The sequence below is a fragment of the Gallinula chloropus genome (genome assembly GCF_964237585.1).
Source record: "Gallinula chloropus genome assembly, chromosome: 6".
NCBI classification, from domain to species: Eukaryota; Metazoa; Chordata; class Aves; order Gruiformes; family Rallidae; genus Gallinula; species Gallinula chloropus.
The window spans coordinates 17,564,173-17,586,660 of record NC_140091.1 but is presented as its reverse complement, the minus strand read 5'-3'; the positions used below and the strand labels follow the sequence as shown (position 1 = coordinate 17,586,660).

At 35.1% G+C, this 22,488-nt stretch overlaps 1 protein-coding gene across 1 annotated transcript in view; it reads left to right on the top strand.

Moving 5' to 3' along the window:
- HFM1 (helicase for meiosis 1) overlaps positions 1–21,571 on the top strand; it is a gene marked incomplete at its 5' end in the record, with an annotated part of 38,807 nt that extends 17,236 nt beyond the window's left edge. The window contains 24 exon segments of the mRNA XM_084266267.1: positions 1,496–1,590; positions 2,469–2,602; positions 3,452–3,499; positions 6,589–6,669; positions 7,261–7,352; positions 7,887–7,993; positions 8,084–8,131; positions 8,327–8,424; positions 8,509–8,640; positions 11,135–11,220; positions 12,085–12,168; positions 13,183–13,340; positions 14,074–14,177; positions 15,433–15,582; positions 16,009–16,104; positions 16,522–16,640; positions 17,447–17,526; positions 17,681–17,793; positions 19,022–19,144; positions 19,579–19,636; positions 20,072–20,177; positions 20,556–20,713; positions 20,979–21,066; positions 21,280–21,571. Coding sequence (XP_084122393.1) covers positions 1,496–1,590; positions 2,469–2,602; positions 3,452–3,499; positions 6,589–6,669; positions 7,261–7,352; positions 7,887–7,993; positions 8,084–8,131; positions 8,327–8,424; positions 8,509–8,640; positions 11,135–11,220; positions 12,085–12,168; positions 13,183–13,340; positions 14,074–14,177; positions 15,433–15,582; positions 16,009–16,104; positions 16,522–16,640; positions 17,447–17,526; positions 17,681–17,793; positions 19,022–19,144; positions 19,579–19,636; positions 20,072–20,177; positions 20,556–20,713; positions 20,979–21,045 — 2,337 coding nt within the window. The 3' untranslated portion in view covers positions 21,046–21,066; positions 21,280–21,571.
- Positions 21,572–22,488: the final 917 nt, after the last annotated feature.

Sequence of the window (22,488 nt, the reverse complement as noted above, 5' to 3'; positions counted from 1 at the left end):
CTGCAGACTGAATATGAGCCAGCAGTGTGCCCAGGTGGCCAAGAAGGCCAATGGCATCTTGGCTTGTATCAGAAACAGTGTGGCCAGCAAGTCCAGGGAAGTGATTGGTGCCCCTGTACTCAGTATTGGGTGAGGCTGCATCTCAAGTACTGTGTTCAGTTTTGGGCCGCTCACTAGAAGAAAGACATTGAGGTCCTGGAGTGTGTCCAGAGAAGGGCAGCCAGGCTGGTGAAGGGGCTGGAGAGTAAACCTCAAGAGGAGCAGCTGAGGGAGCTGGGGTTGTTTAGCCTGGGGACGAGGAGGCTGAGGAGAAAAACCTTATTACCACCTACAGTTACCTGAAAGGAGGTTGTAGAGAGATGGGTGTTGGTCTCTTCACCGAAGCGACAGATGATAGGATGAGGGGCAGTGGACTCAAGCTGCACCAGAGCAGGTTTGGATTAGACATTAGTAAGAAATTCTTCACCAAAAGGGTTATTGGCCATTGGAACAGGCTGCCCAGCGAGGTGGTTGAGTCACTGACCCTGGATGTATGTAAAAGATGGGTAGATGAGGTGCTCAGGGATATGGTTTAGTAGAGTACAGGTGCGGTTGGATTCAGTCTCAAAGGTCTTTTCCAAACCTTGTGATTCTCTGAAGTCTTTGAATAATTTATGTTAAATCTTGCACTTTTAAGTCTTTTTATAGTTAGAAATAAAGATGAAGCCTAATACAGGAGATAGTTTGCCCCACATGCATGTCTAGAGAGTGCTTATATTGGCAACTGTATTATGTTATGTACACAACAGTATTATACCTGGACATAAGAGCTAAACTAGGTCGGAAATTCCAGTATTATTAACTTTCTTAACTGATTGGGGTCTTTTTAACTAGAGATTATAATTCAGTAAGATTTTTAAAGTTGTGACTCAGAATCCTAAACTAGTTTAATTTACTGAGTCATACACTGATGTAAAGATAGAAAAGTGAGGAAACTTCCTGTACAAAAAGCCCAATAAATCAATCTAGCTTTTTTTTTCGTTACCCAACAAAATAGTCCAAGCAAGGTGCTTGACAGTAGAAGATCAAGGTTATTAAAAAAAAATACTAGAAAAGGCCTGACTAGTCATTTAGGGAAATGTAATGTTTGGGGATTACTAATGAGGTGTTAGTAAACTATTTTCTGTGGTTATGGTTAGGAGTCCTTTGCTTAGCTGTGGACCTTGTAAGGATGTCAATAGCAGTTCACATTTGGGGTATTTCTTGACATGTCTGTTATATGTACATTTAGCACATATAGGCTGGTGGTCTGACCTGCCTGCCAGCACTGGCTGGAATCCCAAGTCTTGCTTGCTACCCCATGAGTTAGAACTTCCTTTAAGTTAGAAAGACCTTGGCATTCAACAGCAATTTCAACAAGGATTTTAATGTTTTCAACAGACATGTGATGCATATTCAACTGTATTTTCTTGCTAAGAGCTGGAGAGCAGGTTTTATTTGGGATTTTATTTTTCAGTTTGATACTACAGCTACAGCAGTTATTATGACTCGCTGGAGTACAAGGATGAAGTATATACAGATGTTAAATGGTGCTGATATAATAGAGAGCAGGTAAGTATTTTTATAAGACCACAGAGATGGTAGCAATGAGCAATGTTTCAAAGTTTCTACAGAACATGATTTTTTTTAGATGGCTTTTAGGGTGGTTTTTTCGTTCTATTTACAAGAAATTTAAGAAAAAGAAAATCAAATCAGGGTATTCAGAAGTTGACAACCTCTGTTTTATCAGCTAGAAACATGTTTAGAACATCTTAGAAAGAAAGTTGTAGATCCCTGCTGGAAAACTGAAGAAGCTGAAATAGTACATGTTGCAAACACGAAAAGCAAGAATTGAACCCAGGTTGTGTCTTTGAATTTTTAGATGATAGAGTCTGGAAAATACCAGATTACAGAATTCACTTGATGTGAATAGAATATCAAGAGAAATATGTAGGAGTTAAGACACTAAATGGTAAACCAGGATATTTTGCTCATATAATTTTCTTAAAGTTTAACTTCAAATATATTCAAAATATCAAGGCTGTATTCTAATTTTTAAATATATGTGGCTTTGTTTTCTAAATAATTGAGAAACTTTACAGTTGCCAGAGTGTTTTTATGTATGCTTAATGGACACTAAGCCATAATAAACAAATTACATTGTTGATTATTTACATATTTTTTACTGTTTTCTATTGATTTCACTGATTAAAGTGAAGAGTTGACAGTAAAAAAGAAAACAAAACAAAAATACCTACAAACCTGAAAACCAAACAACAAAACCACAAAAAACAACCCCAAAACTAACCCAAAAGAAAATGGAAAATTGTTGTAGGGTTTTTTTGGGTAGGGTAGTTTAGTACTAGTTTTAGTACTTTGTTCTTTAGTTTTAGTACTTTATATGATTACTTGGCACATGTACTTACTCTCTTGTTTGTTTTTTTTAATAGCTTGCACAGGCATCTTGTTGAGCACCTAAATGCAGAAATAGTGCTGCATACTGTCACAGATGTCACTGTAGCTTTGGAATGGATACGATCAACATTCTTATACATTAGAGCCTTAAAAAATCCAACTCATTATGGTTTGTTTGGGTTTTTAAGTTGATATAAACTATGACACTAGTATGTGTTAGTTCCATATCATTTGTTTTGATTTCTTACAGACTGTTATTTCAGAGGGGGTAACTTTTTAGGAACAAGTTTCAGTTGCGTTAATAGGGGTTTCAGCATATTATAACATTTAAAAACTATGAAGGAGCAATTTACAGCTTCATAATGATCAATTTATTTTGTTCTTAATACTATGTACTGATGCAGTATCAAGCCATAATGTACTTTTCAGCACTGAATATATAATATGCTGTTTAAAAAAAAAAAAAAGTCTAATATGTCATAGTAATCTTAATGCTGGCGTTTTCAATTTGTTTTGTCCAGAACAGCTTCTCAGTCCCCAGCCCTGACCATGTCGTTGTTCCTGGATACTTGCTCTATACCTGCCTATGGGGCACTAGCTGAAGGCTTTTAAATTTTTTTTCTTTTTAAAAAGGATTTATAGATGGGACTGGAACATAGTACATATAGTACTTAAGTGGTTGTTACAATTTAGGTGGCTTCCTGTATTCTAAAATAGAAAAATTCTGCTTGTGAAGTTTCACGCTGACATTTCTGCAACTTCTAGGGGTATGATATGGAATATCTGGGAATATCTGCATTTTTTACCTTTGCACATCCATTCTATCAGCCATGTATTGACACTTGGGTACTTAGACTACATAAAGCTTTTGGCTTGTTCCCAGTTACATCCAGATTTTTCACTTTTGGGGTATTTACCTGGTTCCCAGAAATTAGCAAATGAGTTTTGATGGGTGGTGATGTTGAGGAGGAAGTATATCATTGTATTAGGTTACAGCACTTTTTGTCTTTTTGTAAAGGTTTTTCATCTGGATTGGATAAAATTGGAATCGAATCAAAATTACAAGGTAGGTGGATTTTAAGTGTTTTTCAGTAAACCATTACATTTTAGGGCAGGTTCATCCATGTTTATTACATACCTCTGTTAATTTCAATAGATCCATGCACAGAACAATTGTAATTTACTATGTTGTGCTTTTGATCTTATTTAATACTTTTGAAACACTATCGGTACTGGTGGAAAAGAGTTTTGTGTATAGAGGAAAAAAGTTAAATGCCTTTACCTCATCTCCGTATACATACTCAGAAATATGGAGCAGATCACTCATTCAGATTGCTTGTCAATCTTCCTAATTTTCCTTTGATCGATCTCATTTGCTTTCATTGGTTTCTGTTACTATACTTTCAAAAAGCCATTTTCAGAAATTCTCTTCCCTTTATCGTAAATTTACACTTGAAAACAAAGGATGTAAAATGCAAACATCTTGATGGTGTTCAGAAACAGTTTACAGTGTGCACAATTATAGCATCTTAGGCAGCAATAATAAAGATCAAGTGCAGAGAGAACATACTAATTTTTTATCACAGATAGTTTTGCATAGGACATTTTTTCGCTAAGATTTGAATGAAACCCAGTTACTTAATGAGCTTGGTTTTTTTAAATATTGCTTTTTGGTTATTGACAACTCCATCAGAAAATACACAGCTGACCAAATAGTTTGGGCATCAGTGCTTCTCATTTTTAGATATGAAATTATCATAGAACTCCTATGTATTTCTTCATTTAAATGTTAGATTTATAGCAACTACAGAATAAGTATATTAATCACAGAATCACAGAGTTGTAGGGGTTGGAAGGGACCTCGAGAGATCATCGGGTCCAACCCCCCTGCCAAAGCAGCTCCCCAGCTCATATTGCACAGGGAGGCGTCCAGACGGGTCTTGGGTATCTCCAGAGAAGGAGACTCCACCACCTCCCTGGGCAGCTTGTCCCAGGGCTCTGTCACCCTCACTGTGTAAAAGTTCTTCCGCATGTTGATGTGGAACTTCCTGTGCTCCAACTTGCAGCCATTGCCCCTTGTCCTGTCTCCACAGACCACTGAAAAGGGGCTGGCTAATTCCCCCTGCATCCCATACTTAAGATATTTATAAACATTAATTAGGTCCCCCCTTAGTCTTCTCTTCTCTAGACTGAACAGTCCCAGCTCACTCAGCCTTTCCTCACAGGGGAGATATTCCAGGCCCTTAATCATCTTCGTAGCCCTTCTCTGGACTCTCTTCAGGAGATTCCTGTATTTTTTATACCAGGGTGTCCAGAACTGGACACAATACTCCAGGTGGGGCCTCACCAAGGCAGAGTGGAGGGGGAGGATCACCTCCTGTGACCTGCTGGCCACACTGTTCCTGATGCATCCCAGGATCCCATTGGCTCTCTTAGCCACCAGGGCACACTGCTGGCTCATGGCCAACCTGTCATCAACCAGGACCCCCAGGTCCTTCTCCACTGAGCTCTTCTCCCGCAGGTCATCCCACAGCCTGTACTGATACAGACGGTTATTCCTCCCCAGGTGCCAGACTCTACACTTGCTTTTGTTGAACTTCATCTGGTTTCTAAGTGCCCAGCTCTCCAGCCTGTCCAGGTCTCTCTGGATGGCAGCGCAGTGTTCCTGCATGTCAGCCACCCCTCCCAGCTTTGTATCATCAGCGTTCTTGCTGAGTGTGGATGCTATTCCCTCATCAAGGTCGTCAATGAAGATATTAAACAGGACTGGACCCAACACCGAGACTGCATGCTAGAACTGTAAATCAAGTTCTTCAAATCTACAAATGCAGTTTTCTCCGGTGAAGGTTCTCATGTCCACCATAATTATGTATTTTTGCATACTAGACCATTTGGAGCTTAAATATTTGAAAGGGAGCCTGGTATTTGAAAACATGGACTGATATATGCCATGAAATTTGTCAAGCCAATACTTGGCCTCAGTTTATTAAATTTGTCAAAATTGTGGCGAAAAAATTCTGATTGATGTTGGACTCAGCAGAACTGTGCTGAGGGTTTCAAGGACCCATCTCCAGGAATACACTTAGTATATGTATACTACTGTTTGAAGTCTCCAAATGTGAGAGACATTTACTGTGACTTGCAGATAAGAAAAAAAGGAGTACTTACCAGTAAAAAAGTTATGTACTTTATATGCTAGTTCAGTTATTTTCTACTTTTTCCCATCTTTTAGATCAGGACATGTTTATTTCTGGCATGTAGGTTGAAAGGAATGGAGGAAATGAAGCATGTTACCTACCTCAGTAAACCTTTATGGGAGAAGGAATGGTTTGAAATCACCTCTACAGATAGAACTAGGGTAGAAGGCTTCACTTACAAATGCTTTTTAGATTTAGATTGTATTTCCTTGAAGTGTTCTGATCTGAAAAACAACCTCTTTTTAAAGTTCTTGCAGAAAATAGCTGCTTTACCTGCACACACGAAATATTTTGTAGTTATGTATATAGTTAATTATGTTTCCATATGTCATATGCAATGTGAATGATTTCTGATTGTTATAGGTACTATCACTTTGAGTGACAACTTAATTTTAAAGTCTGAACATTGTATTAATGTAATGTTTGCCTTTTAATTACCTTGGCTTTGAAAGAGAGAAAACCAAAACCCTTTGGTCATCCTCATGCAGGTATCTGACTAAATGGGTTTAGTGAACTAAATATAAATGCATCGGGTACAGTATGAAAATTTCTGATGGATTCCTAAATACCAGTAAATATTTGACATATCAACCATTTCAGTTAAGTATTCTTACTGTAGTACAAAATATTTTGTACAAATACTGTGGGGTTCCAAATTGTCATTCAGAATTTAACATGACACCCTATGTTCCATGCACCAAGTTTCTTTTACTTTGCTAGTTTGCTTTGCCAGAAAAGACTTGTTTTGTCCTGTATCAGATACCTTTGAGTGAGCTTTCCCCAGCAGAAGTTAGCCACCGACTTTTAGTAGAAGCAGGATCATATTCTGAAACCTTTATTTGAGTTCAGTGGAACTACTTGGATATACATTCTTTGCAGTTTGACGATGTTGTTTCTGGTTTGTACATACGTTTTTCTGAATGTGCTAAAAATTAATATACTTTCAAATTGTTGACAGAACTGTGTTTGAAGAACTTAAATGATTTATCATCTTTGGATTTGATCAGGATGGATGAAGCAAAGAATTTCAAACCAACAGGTAACATTTTTTTTAGGTAAACTAATTTTCAGAAGTGCTATTGAAATCATAGTTAACTACAAAAGGTCACAGCTATTCTTGTGACCTATTAATAGTACACAAATGCAGTAGAGAAGTAGAATATGAGATTGTTTCACTAGAATATATGAGCAGGTTTCTTTAACAAATCATGGAAGTTCATGCTCTTAAAGTTAATCTGTGAATAGATCTTCTCTTGTTGCTGGAAGTATTGATGCAGATCAGGAGAAAATGACAGAACGTTATGGCACGATAATTTGTTGTGACAATGGTGCAATGAAGGACAGCTTTTATCAATATCTGCTCTTCTCAGCAGCCACAGTTCAGAATCTGGTATATTAGTGTGAATTCATCTTCATTGGAGAAAACCCTTAACTGGTGCTTACTTCTTTCTGCCACTCTATGATGGGATCAGTAATATCTGTCAGACAGCTGGGGACAATAACATGCTGAGTCAGTGTTGGTAAATCTCATAGAGCCCTGTAATGTAATTAATCTGATTTTGTGACTTAAAAAAAAATACACTAAAAAAATATTTGGTTTATTTATTTAAGGTATATTCTTGTTTTACAGAGACTGGAAGATTAATGGCGTGGTATTATATTGCATTTGATACAGTGAAACAGTTTTTCACAATTAAGGGAACAGAAACCTTAAAAGAATTGGTAATTTCACTTTTTTCAGAAAATTTACAAAACTTTAATTTTAAGCAGAATCAAACATAAGAAGCAGAAGGTTTTATTTCTTCTATAGAGCTCAGGTTTTGTTTATATAATATTCTAGAGAATACATGTAAATAAATACCATATGGAGTATTTTTGAGGCTTAGTACTCAGATCTTTTGATTTCCAACTCTTTCTCCGCTTGCTAACCCTGTTTATGAAGATATAAAGACGCTGAAGCTGTTGTGTTTCTGTACAAAACACTGTATTGTTTTGCAGTTTAGTAGTTATTTTTTATGGCAAAAACTAGCTGCATGGAGAGTAGATTTTAGTTTTAAAGAAAGTAAAGTGAAATACATAACAGAGAGCAAAACCTATTGGTATTTGCCTATTATGTCAAAGTGTTAGTAGTGTGGCTGATTTTGTATCATTTCAAGTGGAATAGTAATCCAAAACCTGGATGGGGTGAGTGGTGAGGAGTTTGAAATGGTAGAAAAATTATTAAGATAAATAATTAAAAAAATTAAATTGTTACAGATCACAATGATCTCCAACTGTGCAGAATTTCTGGATGTCAAGTTAAGAACAAATGAAAAGAAAATCCTGAACACTTTGAATAAAGACAAAGATAAAATAACTATCAGGTATAAAAAATAAATACAATGAAAAATCAAAGTATCTTTTTAGCAATAAATAAAATTAATATCTGGGAATATGTGTATTTTCATCTGTAGGTTTCCAATGGAGGGGAAGATAAAAACAAGAGAAATGAAAATAAACTGGTAAATATTATATTGTGTTGTTACTTTTTATAGAAAAGGTGTCATTTTGTACCTTTTGAAGTCCCTGCTAGAGGACCACATCTTGATTTCGTTATTTCTATTCTGATTTTTTTGTTTGTTTGTTTTCCAGCAGAAACTTTTCTGATATTTTTTGCTTACAGTATATCTTACATACCAAAAAATATCTTTTTCCAGTCTTATTCAGGCTCAGCTAGGATGCATTCCCATTCAAGACTTTACTTTGACACAAGATACTGGAAGAATATTTAGAAATGGCTTAAGAGTTACTAGATGTATGGTAAAACTTAATTTTTTTTTTACTTACTATTACAAGCTACATTTTATTTAATTAATACAAGTCAATCTTACTTTCACAGGGTTATCTGACTTTCTGGCATCACGTAAGAACAACTTTTCTGCTTTATTAAACTCTCTGATTCTAGCGAAGTGTTTCAGATGCAAACTTTGGGAAAATTCGCTTCATGTGTCTAAGCAATTGGAAAAAATTGGTAGGTACCAGTCAGAAATTATAAAGATGTAATCAGATAGAGAATCAAAACTTAGAATTAGCCTGCTCATTTCTGGGGTGTCTGCTTACATAATCACTCATTTGCCACAATTGTCACAGTTGTCAGAGTAGTCTGTTATTTTAAAAGCAAAAGTAATCTGTTTAGGAATTTTCTTCAAGCTTTTGAAGTATTTCAGAGTTGTTCTTTTTTTTTTTTCTTAGCGCTCATCTCATTATCTTGGGCATGTTCCACATTTGTGTAATCTGTGACTCAGTGACCAGGCTGCAGCTGTCACTGTAGGTCCCATTACTCATGTACGTGAAAGGCCTTTAACTTGCTTTGACATGGATAGGAATCATGAAATAGAAACAAATTTACTCTGCATGAAGCTCCTATATACATAAGGATCATCTGTTTCTGATCTTCGTCCTGTCACTGGATGAACTTCTGGCTGGACATACAGACTTCTCATCCTTATTTGGAAAGGAGATCGGAAATGTTGGAGTCCTCTGCAAGTGACGGGGCTTATTAGCTTGTGCACAGCACTGGGTGGTGGGAACCCATTTCCACTACTTCCGGATCTGTGCTGATGTGTGGTCATCTGAGGACTCTGCCTCATGTTCAGCATTTCTAGGGGTTAGAGTGAGTGGAATAAATGTGACACTCGCAGTGCAGACAAATCATTTCCCGTGCCCTGTATTCAATAGAATAAAACCAGTTTTTTAATTACAGAAGTGCTATATATACTTGTTTCTGTCCTGTTCTTTTCTTTGCATATCTTCTTCCTATGGTGCCATTGCTCTTGTAGCATATGTTGTAAAGAATTGCTAACTTTCAAAGTTCCATTTGTTCCACTAACTATCTGCTGACAGTTCAGTTTGTCCAACCGTTTCCATCCTAAGCTAAACCATATCCCTAAGTACTTCATCTACCCATTTTTTAAACACATCCAGGGAAGGTGACTCAACCACCTCTCTGGGCAGCCTGTTCCAGGCCCTGACAACTCTTTCAGTAAAAATTTTTTTCCTAACATCTAATCTGAACCTGAATATATATTTCCTTTATAACAGTGACAATTCCTTAGCTGGCATTTGGCCTTACTGAGATTGAGGATTCAGTTGAATTCTTACTGTATTTCTACAACTATGTCATTTCATTACTCTTTTCCAATAAGAGTGTTCCCTCTTGTTGCCGTATGCTGTGCTTGATTTCTGTTTGCTTGTTCTGACAGACAGGATAATGATCAGTTCCTGTACAGGCTTTTAACACCTTTCCTACTTGCTCAGTTTGATTTCCACCTCCTTTTTTTTTTTTCTTGCTCAGAGATAGATAAAAAGTCTTATTTGTATCTTGCATTTTCTTCACTGGCAGAAACCCTCCTGCCATTTTAGGGAATTATGACAAAAGAACTTGTTTTCAGCTTCACTTATAAACAAACAAGGCAAAAGCTCTAACTGAAATAGCTGCAGAAGCAGTAAGTGGCAGTCATCTGTCTTCAGACTGTTTGCAGAGCTCCTGCAAAGGAGAGGGGAGATGCTGGAAGATGCTTTACCTAAGTCAGACCCAAAAGGTGTTCAAATATACAGAAAAGGATGAAAAGTCTTCTGTTTCTCTAAATCATTAAATTCTTGAGTTGAAGTGAGTCTTTTCATGTAACATTGCTGTAACGTCTTTCAAGGAACACTTAACTTTCCCACTTAACTTCAGATCTCATTTACTGTTTCTTTAGAATTATATAAGAAGAATCCACATATTCTAAGTTTCCACATATTCTGAGTTTTTGTTATTATCTTTTACTGAAATGATTGCAGTTGTTGTAGTGGGCTCTAGTTTGAGGTAAGGGAATGCCTTTTCATATGCTGTGGTGACTGTAAATCTCACTGACAGTTTGAAAGAACTGGGAATCACAACACAGAGGAATACGATTGTGGAGTTCTCTGCCAGTCTGGTTTTGTGGCAGGTATGCCATGGGAAATTGTTTCTTTTTCAAAATCTGCAGTTTTCTTGAAGATTTTAATGAATTTTTTGGTTTTGAGTAGATTTCATCATTAGCTTGCTCTGAAACATTGAGATCCTTAGGTATTTAACATGGTTAAGTAATTCCTTGGATAAGGAAAAAAATTGTGAGACAAAGAATGTTGTCATGTGTGGGTTTTTATCATGTATTTGCTGAACATATTTCCTGTAGAAAGTGATCTAAAGTCTGGTTTACTCTAGAAAATGTAGCTAAGGATTGTCAGTTATTGAAATATTGCATGTTTTCGTGTTTGATTTGTATTGTGTTTCTTTACTAATGGATGTGAAATTAAATAATACTAAAATATTTAATCAACAGAGAGGAAATTTAGAGATTTGCCAGGCAAAGGTGGGACGAATTTACTATAAAGTGAGTTAAAATGAGTTCTGCTTTGGTTTTACCTGCTATAATGCAGTTGTTCAGAACAATTTGAAATTAGTGATTGTCATTTAACAACATGAAACAAATTTTTCACAGGTGTATCACTGTCAAATGCTATGGTAAATGCTGGGCTGACATCATTTAAAAAAATAGAAGACACAAATCCAAGGGAGCTTGAATTGGTAATTTATTATTTTGTACGCAGAAAAATATGATAGGGAAAATATTGAGTGTTAGTGCTTTACTAGCTGCATATATAAAAATGGCTACTGCTATTTTTCCTTGAAAATGTGTATGATGATTTCTTCCTAGCAAATTTAATGTGGATGATGTCACTTGGCTGTGTGCCAAAATATACAGAATTTCATCATTAACCTGGTTTGAAGTAAAAGGACAGTATGCATTTCCCTTTTAGGAACATTAAAAAAAATAAAAATAAATACACATTTGCAATTTCTCTTAATGTATGTTATTGATGAGAATCCTGAATTTCCATTATTAGTAGTTTTAGTTAAGCATTCTTCTGAATCATCTATAAAGCACTTCTTATTTTAGGGAAGTTAGATTTTACCCCAGGACAAGTTCTTTGGCTCTTGGCTTCTTTTCTGAGGAAGCTGATTTTCCAGTGTCCTGGAGGGTATAATGGATTTCTGTAGGAAATCAATCTTACTTGGGTTTTTCTGTTTTGGCTTTAGGAATGTGATTTCTCCTTTCAGCCCCCTTTTGCAGTTTTTCTGTATTGTTTTGTCTGAAGTGCAGACAACATAGAAGAATCATCTCATAAAAAAATGGAGTAGTTGGGTTTTGAGGTCATTGACTAATTTGTTGGATGTTATCTGAACAGAATTGGTAGCAATGTGAGATAGTATTGGAATTTTCTTCTGGTTTGGTGCTATTCTGGGCATCACTGACAGTAGAGAACCAGAAGTGATAAGGCCTTTTGTTTATAGCATGTGTTACTCTGGTGACTGTGATTCCTTGGATTTACATTTCTGTTGCCATCTCTGATCAGCTGGATATATCAGAAAAAAATTAAATCTTTTCAGATTTTAAACAGACATCCTCCTTTTGGAAACCAGATAAAAGAATCTGTTTTGCACCTTCCAAAATATGAACTTGACATTGAGCAGGTAACTGCTTTTCTATTTATGTTTTTATGCTGGTATTATTAAATGAAAGATCAAATACTGACTTAAAGAAGTATTTGAGTCTTTGGTGGTGGATTATACAATATTGTGGCCTTCTCCTACCTTAACAGTATAATTAAACTCCTAAATATCAAAGGAAAGCCTTGGAATAGACATCCCCTATAATACATTGCTGTCTCTCTCTCTCAAACCAGTGTGTTCCACATTCTAGCATTTTATGTGTCTGAGAGGTCTCTTCTACTTTGAATATAAAGAAACCCTAGAGTCAGAAAGACATCCATATAAAGCTTACTGAAGTAGCATTAACTCATGTTTATTTTCTATGTCACACTTAGGAATAGAGAGAAACAGTAAATTACTACATTAATCTAGCTAATGCCCTTTCAAAGGAAAGGTGTGATTCCAGAGCTTTGAGGCTCTGATACGCATTTTGTCTTCAAACAGGTCACATAGCCACTCTACCTTTCTGAAATGCAAAATTTGAAAAATAGCCTTAAAGTGTCTTGTGAAATTGGTACAAATGAAGGCACCTTTGAAGTTAAAAATTCAATAAGTGTGTGAAATAATACTGTTACAACGATCAGTTCTATTTTAGATTTTCATTTGACAAAATACCAGATAAGTATTGCTAAAGTTATTCACAGAAGAAAGATTTAACAATTATAAATATTTTATAGAGGCGTGTGGGATGCCAAAATATACCTGATTTTCTTGTTGCATCTTTCTCATTGCACTGAACAGATGAGAATTTTTCAAGGGCTCAGTGTAGGCTGCCTTTTATTCTCAGTAGTTAATCTATTTTAGCATATTGAGCTGTGAGCAAGTTAGTACTATGTAATAGTGTCTCAGAACAACAAATAAAAAGTGTACCACAAATTGAAATTGCTTGAATTGAGCTTTTGTGTTTGTCTCAACAATTAAACATTTATGGAAAGGCATATATTTTCTTTTGCATATTTTAGCAGTTATGTCGTCTTCTGTATCACTTTTTCCTAGCTCCCAAAATACAGTGATACATTGGCTGAAATCTTAGTAACCATCAAATTAACAAACTATGAGCAGCTACAGACAAAGAGAACAGCGACAGACTTTCACTGTGTTACACTGGTCATAGGAGATGCTGACAACCAAGTCATTTTTAATCAGAAAATTATGTATGTATGATCGGGGGGGGTTGCCTCATGTCTTTTAAGGGTATTGGCTTTTAATCCTTTATGTGACTTAATCCTTTATGTGACTCGCAGTTTTTACAATACTTTCTACTGATGCCAAACAGCACAAAATTATTCTTTATCCTACAGCATTTCCTAGTCACTGCTGTCATTTAAAATGCTGCACAAGATTCAAAAACCCCAAAAGCACGCAAGTGTGCTTGTCAGTATGCAAAGTGTAAATGTCTGTACAACTCTGATGTCATGTTATGGAAGTCATAATAATTTCCACATAAATATATATAGTAGGTAATAAAAAAGGAAAACACATATTAAAAATACACATTCTGAGGTTGTTTCTTATCCCTATTAGCTACATATCTTAACTTATATCAGATGGTTAAAATTGTTTTTTACTCAGATAGGGAATTAAATTCTCCATTTGGCTAAGATATGCTTGGAGCAAATGGGAAAAGAGGAATAAAATCTTTTCCAACTGCGTGACCTTCATGTGAGTTCTGGCTGAAGTCTGGCACTTTTGGCAGAACTGAAACTGATCCGCAGGATCCTGGCTCTTGTATGGCCATAAATCATATATCGGAAGGTTATACTTAGGCTACTTATCAAGGAAAATCCAAGGACTAAGACCAAATGAAAGCTCTTTCACTTGATTACAGATGCCATCATATAAAATCTTGTTTTCATTGTCTGACAAAACGTTACTGATACTTTACAGGGATTCTGTGCTGCTGAAAACTGGAAACTGGACAAAGAAAATGGAAGTGAAAAGAGCTCTTAAATCACAGGAAATTAGTATAAATTTAATTAGTTCTGATTATGGTAGGTTGATAGGTATGCTTTTAATTTAGAAACAGCTGCATAATATTTTTGAATAAATTCTTAAAATGTTTTACATCAAGCCAAATAATAAAATTACCTGATGTGAAAACAAAATTCAATTAATTTTTTTTTACGGGGTTGAGTATTAGTCAACAGCCCTGATTACGTATCTGTTTGTTCAATTTACTAGCATATTAATGAACTGGGAAACATCAAAACTGTTACGGGTGTTTTGCAGTGTGGATACAGATTAGGATTCTCTTTTGCCCTTTGCCTTCAAGTTGAATTTAACCTATCAGCTTGATAGGTTATTTATGCCGGGAAGACCTCAGTCTCAATTTCCATAGAAGGAACTATTGCAGCAGATGAGGGGAAACAGTGATGATCCTGAAACAGAGAACTTAAAGCCAGTCTATTTTTAAATTATATTTTTATTAAATTCTGTCATCACATCCAACCTGTAATGAAGATGGCTGTGTGCTAGATTAACTGAGATGTTTGTGCTTCCATGATAAACAATGAATATTGGGACTATTTCCATGATCACACCTGGAATAATCTGTATTATTATGGCTAAACCTGTGGCTCAGGAAAAAGGAAGAAGAGAGGTGAAGAAAACATTGTCCTTTCATTACTACTTGGTTATCTAGACATTGCACTGAGTTCAGTAAAACTCAACACAACAGTTAATTTCCCTGAAATTGGTAACAGTAAAGTTGGACTAAAAGTAGGTCGTCCTAGCCTGTTAAGTCTGTTTCAGTTTCAGACTTGAAGGAAATTTTTTTTTTTAAAGCCTGTCTCTTTTTCCAGCAATATTTGCCTAAGAAAAGACAAAACCATGTTGTTTACAAAAGGTGTCTCCCATAGTCTTATATTAATCATGGTTCAATTAGAACTAGAACCATGATTATCATTCAAGATCAAAAGTGCTATCAACATACTCATTTTACACCTTTCCCAATACTTTGCTGGTAGTCCTGTAAGACAGACTGCAGTTCAATTTTAAACAATACAGAAAAACTATGTTTAAGGGACTAATTTCATTCCTCCTATAGTAACCATGTCTTCAATTCTGAAAATATTTTGGATTTTTCATCTCAATCATAAAGAATCCATTCGTATAGAAATGTGCTTTTAATGGTACATTATGTTTAAAATTTCCCTGATCTTTTAATAACATTTATACTTTCGTAAAAATTTTAGAAAACTGAGGGTAGTTTACAGCAATTTTAAATACTTTTGTCTTTTTTTGAAGTTGGCCTTGATATACAGCGAGCATATACAGCCTTTTACCTAACACCAAAAACAGCGGGAAGTAAAGTGGTTCCAAATCAAAACCCCCAGTCTTCACTTGATACGTGTTACAGCTCAACACAGAGTCTGCCAGCTGCAAAAGGAGATACAGGTAAATGGTCAGATCACAACATCTCGCTAATGACAAAGTCAGCAGCACATGGAATTTTGCTTTCCGTACAGACCTAGATTTTTCTTTATCCATACTGTTTCTTTCTGAGGGGTAATAAAGGTACAATACTGCTGCTACCACTTCTCAAGCACTACAGTGCAATTCTTTGATGAATTTGAAAGTAGTAAAATTTATGAGTGTTTGATATCTAATATTGCTGTATTAATTTGGGAAGGTGGTAGTGTCTCAGTAGCATTGATTAATTTCTTTCCAATTATATTGCCTGAGCAGCCCAAACTTTCATTGAAGGCAACAAAATTCTAGTGACTCAGACTATTTGTAGTGCATCTTTTACTTCATGAAGTATTCTCTCAACAATATGTATGAAATTTTAAAAAAAAGCATTTCTGTGTTATATTTATCTAGGAGGCAGCTCTAAACAAGAGATTACTTACAAGAAATATGGAAACAGAGATTGCAACCATCGCTGTAAAAATAAAGATGTTTGTGGACATGACTGCTGTGAGTTTCATTTAATCTACTATTTCTGTTACTTTTAGGCAAATATAATTTAGAATAGCTTCGTTTATACCAATTGCTATAGTAATAGAAACAATGTAAGCAAAAGAGTCAGGCCTGAGTTGTTGCTATGATGCAATCATAAAAGCAGTAATAAAAAGCTTTGTCAATAATACTTTTATAGGCATTAAAATGATTAATAATATTTTTCAGAACGTCTAGCATATGATTTAAGAGCAATGTCAAGCTTATTACACTTTTATATAGTTATTGGCGTTTTAAAATTTTTAATTAGTGTGTTAAATCTTCTAGGATCTTTTAATAGAATATACTAAGCTTAGTGGCAAAGTTTCCATTGATCTGGAAAGAATTAGGATTTATTCTTTCTAATCTGAAGATTATTTTCATTTCTTTTCTCAGGTAAAAGTGGAGTACCTCCAAAGTCCTCCGTGAATGGCGATTTAAAGTTTTCTTCATACCTAGCTGATTTAAGGAGCAGGAACTCAACTTCAGTTGTACCACCAGTAAAACGGTTAAAGGTTCATTTGAAAACAACCATTCAGTAGATTTATTTTAATTTGTTATGTATTTGTATAAATCGTTTGCATAGATAATTTTATAACTAAACATGAACTTTCAAGTTTGTTGTTTCTGTATGGAAAGCAAAAAGCAAACAAAGATACAGGAAAATTTTAGAGGTTCTGCTGCTGTTTGGAGTTGATCCACTTCTGTGCATGTACTCTCTGGTTTTCCTTTTATGGCCTTTGATCGATTGTGGTGATCAAGGTACAGAGGCATCGTAGGAAGGCAGGGTACTGTGACTTGGTTTTAGCAAAAGATGATCCGAATGAAAACAAATAGTGATATTTATCAGAGTAATGCTACTAAAAGATCTTTTTGTATTGACAGGTGGATCCACTTTGTTTATAAGAAAACCAATCACATTATCCTTTTAACCTCTGAAAGATTTCATGGCTTGCACTTTATCCCTTTGAATGTAGTACTAAACTAGTTATTTCTACAACAGTAATGGCATTTAAGATGTTTTACGTCCTCCCAGTTTGTTTGCGCCTCTGTGATAGAGGATCATTTAGCCTACAGCTAATAAGATGGGAGTTTAGTGATCGCCAGTCTGACTTTGCCAGGGTGCTTGGATAACTGTACCAGGAGCATGTAATTTAAACCTTTTTAACTGATTATGTTAGATAAGCAGACATCAGAAAAAAAAGTATATACAATCTTCAAAATTATGCTAACTTGATACAGTATTAATAATGTCATTAAGAGTGTTAAAATCCAATGGTTTTAATGTATCTTATCAGTTACAATCATCTGCTTTCTTTAGATGCAGATGTTAAATCAAGCTCAACATGTGGACCTCAAACAATTTACTTTTACACCAAAATCTTTGCCAACATTGCCAAGGTATTGATTAATTTAAAGGACAAAAAAGAAATCTGTATAATTTTAGATAGTAAGTTAAGTTGTAACAACTGAAAACTGTTTGCTAAAAAAAAAATTATTTTGATTTTGCAACTGTTTTACTGACATGTCATTGATTTATTTTTAATACATTAAGCAATAAACAGTCATCTTCATCAGCTTTGTCACCTTCCGTGTACCAGGTAGATAATGTTAATAGCTCAGGAGTATCTCAGAAACAACCACAAACCTGGAATTATGGAGAAAGTGGTGAGTTACTGCTAGTGTGTTTCCATTCGAACGTACTGTTTTGATTTGAATATGCTTGTAAACTCAAACTTGCTGAAATCACTGAAGCAACCAGGATAGTGTTCTAGAACGCTGATTGTATAGGCAAGTAGAATGGCTTTAATTGGTTTTCCTTCTGGTATCAGTAAGAATTTCTAATGTAAGCATCTAGATGTGCCCTTAAATCAGAAATTACTAAATCAAATATATGAGGGACCACATCTCTAAATACTTACTGAAAGGCATGATTGTAATGTATTTCCCCTGAAGCCATGTGTAATACAGGAGGCATGTTACCTCTGTGTCTATAGTGAAATATAAGCTTTTGTTTGATAGCTGCAAAACATGACCATTCAGTAACTGAGTTCACACCCTGTGAAACATCTCTATCTGGAAAAAAATTTGGGTTTAGTTTCTGGTTTTACGTTTGGTGTTAAATGATCAGTCTTCACTATCAGTGTGTAACTATGATGTCCTCACTGCATGCCTTTTGCTATTGCATTTGATGGCAGTAGATAGATTGGAATCTGGGCATTAAGTAGCAGCTCCCATGTTTAGGTCATATTCAGATGTAGCTGCGAGTGTTGGCAGCTATACTGCATAATTTCATTTTTACTTAATATTTTGACAATGAGATTGTAATCCCACTTCTTTCAATTAATGCTTTGTGTTTTCCTGCTTACTAATTTACCTGCTATATATAGTTGCTGTCTAGTCTTAAAAGGGAAGACTGTTGGTTAGCCATATCTTCAGTTACTGCGGGAGGACATGCAGTGTATGATAATGATCATGTCAAAAGAATAACGTCATGGGAAGACAGATGGAGATTCCTCTACAGCTGTAATCTATGCTCAGTAATATCAAGGCAAATAATACAAGATCGAGGGCTCATAGTAGATATTACTGACTAAAAACCATCTCCATTGAATGGTAACGGAAAAGGTAACTTATTGATTGGGACAGCCATTTTTAAAAATGCACCCAAAATAGTTCTAATGAAGTAAGGCATCTTCACTCCACTAAAAAAAAAGTAGGCAGTCAAGAATATACTCTGAAATTGTAGTAATCTAAACCTGTAATTTATTTAAAGTCTGCTTTCTTTCAGCTTTCTCTTGGAAACATTCAGTGTTTGTGAGTGACAACAGCCAAGTGACAATGACATAATAAAAATGTAAAAAAAACCCTTTAATACATAACTTGGCTAATACAGATAAAAGCAGATCTTGTTTTTCAGATGCTTTGGATATGGACTTTGAACTGAGAGATGATGTTTGGGATTATATTGATGATGAGAAATTAGTATTTGCTAGCAACTTTACCAGTGGAGAATTAGGTACAGCTATTTTAACAAACCTCTTTGTTTCCCATGTGCAAATTACTTTACAGGCTATTATTTGAGAATAATTTATTATACTATATGATGAACAGAACTACCTGAAATTATTTGGTTAATTGACTTGATTGCCAGGTTTATTACTCTACCTTGAATGTCACTTATATTGAAACAAATCTAATATGTAAGGGAGAATTAAGAAAGTCATAATTAAAAAACTTTTAATGGCGTGCACCTGCTTATCTCTGCTTACCTTTACATTAGCCCAAACCCCCCAGAATAAATATTTTAAGTGTTAAGACATTTGAATAATCTTCAAACTATTATTTATCGTATGAAAAATGTTTACAAGGGGTTTCAGCTGTTTTGTGACTTTTTTTTTTTTAACTTTTATTCTTATATGGAACATGGGAATATATGCCTTTAAATTCCAGATGATTGTGAAGCACTTTTCCAGTATACAAGCAAAGCCACAAATGATATTTCAAAAAAGTAAGCATTATGTAATTCTTGTAGTTTTATGTAGCTGGATTCTTATGGAGAAAGGGGGGTCTGTAGAGATGGCTCCAATATACATTTTCTCCCCTTTTTGGCTGGAAAGGGGAGTGATAGAGCATCTGGTGGGTGGGCATGGTGGGCATCTGGCTTCTAGCCAGGGCCAAAGCATCTCAGTAATTCATTACAGTTTCATTCAGTTAAAAATAGTATCTGTGTTTCACATGTATCTATCTGTGTATTTAATGTATAGAAGGTTGTTCACTCATAAAAGCACATGAAATTTCAACTTTTAAAAGGATGAATTGTTGAATGATCTGATTTTTTAATTATTTAAATGTGGAGGGAAATAAATAGAAAATTCTGAACTGAGAAGTAACTGATTTTGCACTTCTGTAAAAATACTTAAATTACTCAACTTGCTGTTTTCAGTACATGCGCATTACAAGATGAGACCAATATTCACAACTCAGTTGTTTCTGTTGTTAATACATCATCAAAAGTAAATTATTCTGTACAGAGTGGAAATATAAATGTGGTGAGTAATAATATTTTTATAAAATAAATTCCTGTGATTAATTAATGTATAAATTTATTTAACATATCTAACTTATGAATCAATTTGGACATACTGTATATCTGAACCTCTCTGTGTTGTCCAGATACATATAGCTCCTGTGTTTGGTCTGATACTCATGATAAAAGAGCTATAACTTGAATTTACTTTACATAGCATGGCTTCAAAATTATTTATTCAATTTGATCATAATCTGGTCGTATATTTATCATGTGTTTGGTCTTTGTCAAATGCTGTAATATCAGTGTAAGTATTGGTACTACATTCTACAACAATCTGGCAGTTTCCCTTTTTGTTACTTACTTTAACCACATACACTTTTTAAAATTTACATTGCAGTTCAGTTTTCAAGAAAAAAAGCATTCAAATCCTTCACAGGAGCCGGAAAATGTACAGTGTTCTTCAGTCTCAAAAATCAGCTCAGGCTCTTCTAAATTCACTAGAAAAGAGGATTTTTTTATTTTCACAAGAGTACAGGAAAAAGAAGTGGATCTCAGGTAATAAAAGTTGTGTATGTTTCTCTGTTGCCTCAGTGTTCCACTGCTTAGTTGTTCATGGAATACAGACCTTTAGGCGATCTGTTAATTTATAACATTCATTTTAAGATTAATTTTCACTGTAGTAATAGCAATTAGCTTTTGTTAGAAATTAAAACACTTTAGAATTATTTTGCTTGACTATACTTTGTATAGTGTTCCTGATTTCATAGGTTTGATACATTATACCTAATTTAATTTATTTTATTTCCTTAATCTTCATTAGGTGTCATCTTGATGATGAAATCAATGATGTCAAGCCCTTCCTTGGAATATTTGATGGCATTCTGTAAAACACACAACCAAAATACATTGTAAGTACTGGGTAAAAAAGTTAGTCAATTTTACAGAGCGAAGCCTTCAAATCCTGTTAAGGGAATTTGATTTCTGTTGTAGACCTATTTACCAATAGCTGGATTGCTGGACAGAGTAGATAATAACAAAATTGATGTCTAATTTATTGAATTATACGTATGTTATCTTATTTTGAACAGTACTTAAATATTTGTTTACCTTGCTGTTTACAGGATTACAAAGAAAAATACTGGAATGTGTCAAAGGAGAATAGTTCTCAAACTGGGGGTGCTTTCATAGATGAGGTAGAAAACATGTAAAGGAAAGTAAGCTGTTTATTACATGCCCTGCTCACAAGTACTCTTTAAATGAATGAAAGGCGCTGTCCTCAGAAATTTCTTAATGCCTTCCAGCTTTGTCTTTCAATTATTCTAATGCTGAATTTTTCATAGCACTGATTCTGTAAAATAATTAGATTTATACATAAAAGTAATAGAATGGTGAGTTATTCGAGCCTGCATTCCTTTTGACAGTGCTATTAAATTGTTAATAAAGAGTACAACTTCCTTCAAACAAATGTGTTTCCAGACTCTCAACAAAACAGTTGTAAAATGTCTATAAACATTTGTGTTTGGCTGTTCACTTTGACACTCGAGGTCATAAAATGGACATTTATGCATCTAAGTCCAGATTTAGACAACCAAGCATTGGATTTGGGTATCTTTGTGTAGCTCTAGTGTTTGAACAGTAGACATTGCAAGTTCAATAGTTAGAAAAATACATTATATTGCCTAAAATCCAAAAGAACTTATTTTTCACAGTTAATTATTCAAATTGTGAGGAATTAAAATATTTGAGAACACAGGGGAACCTTAGCTGTCTGTTCTTGCAATGCTGTTTGCGGTGCAGCCAAATACATTCCTGTTTTGCTACATTACCTGGTTGCATTTTTCTCAGCAAATAACATTTCACTTGACTCCAGTGCTCCCTTACACATTTGACTGACTTCCTGGTATAAGTTTTTCTCCATGTGAGAGAATGGCCTCAACACTCATCACTTGGTATGTTTTTGACTGGGCAAATTCCAGCAGGCAAACTCCAAGCTTATAACTCACTTAGCTGTACCTAGAATTGTATCTTGAAGCTAGTAGTATGTCAGATTTCTTCTTGTCTTTTGGTGATTTTTTTTATATAAAACTTCCAAACTGAGGTCACCCAGCATTACTACACTTATCCCAGCAGTCCTAGTCATGCACATCCTAGTCACTTCCCAGTTCTGTCAGGTTGAGATTTAAGAATGCAGAGTGCCAAATGTCATTTTGGATGCCCCAGTCTTCCTTCAGCTCCATCTGCCATTCCAGAAGAGCACAGGTCTCACATGGAGATGTTCCAGGTCCTCTAGGGCTTCTAATGTGGTACTTGATGCCAGTGTTTAAGCACCT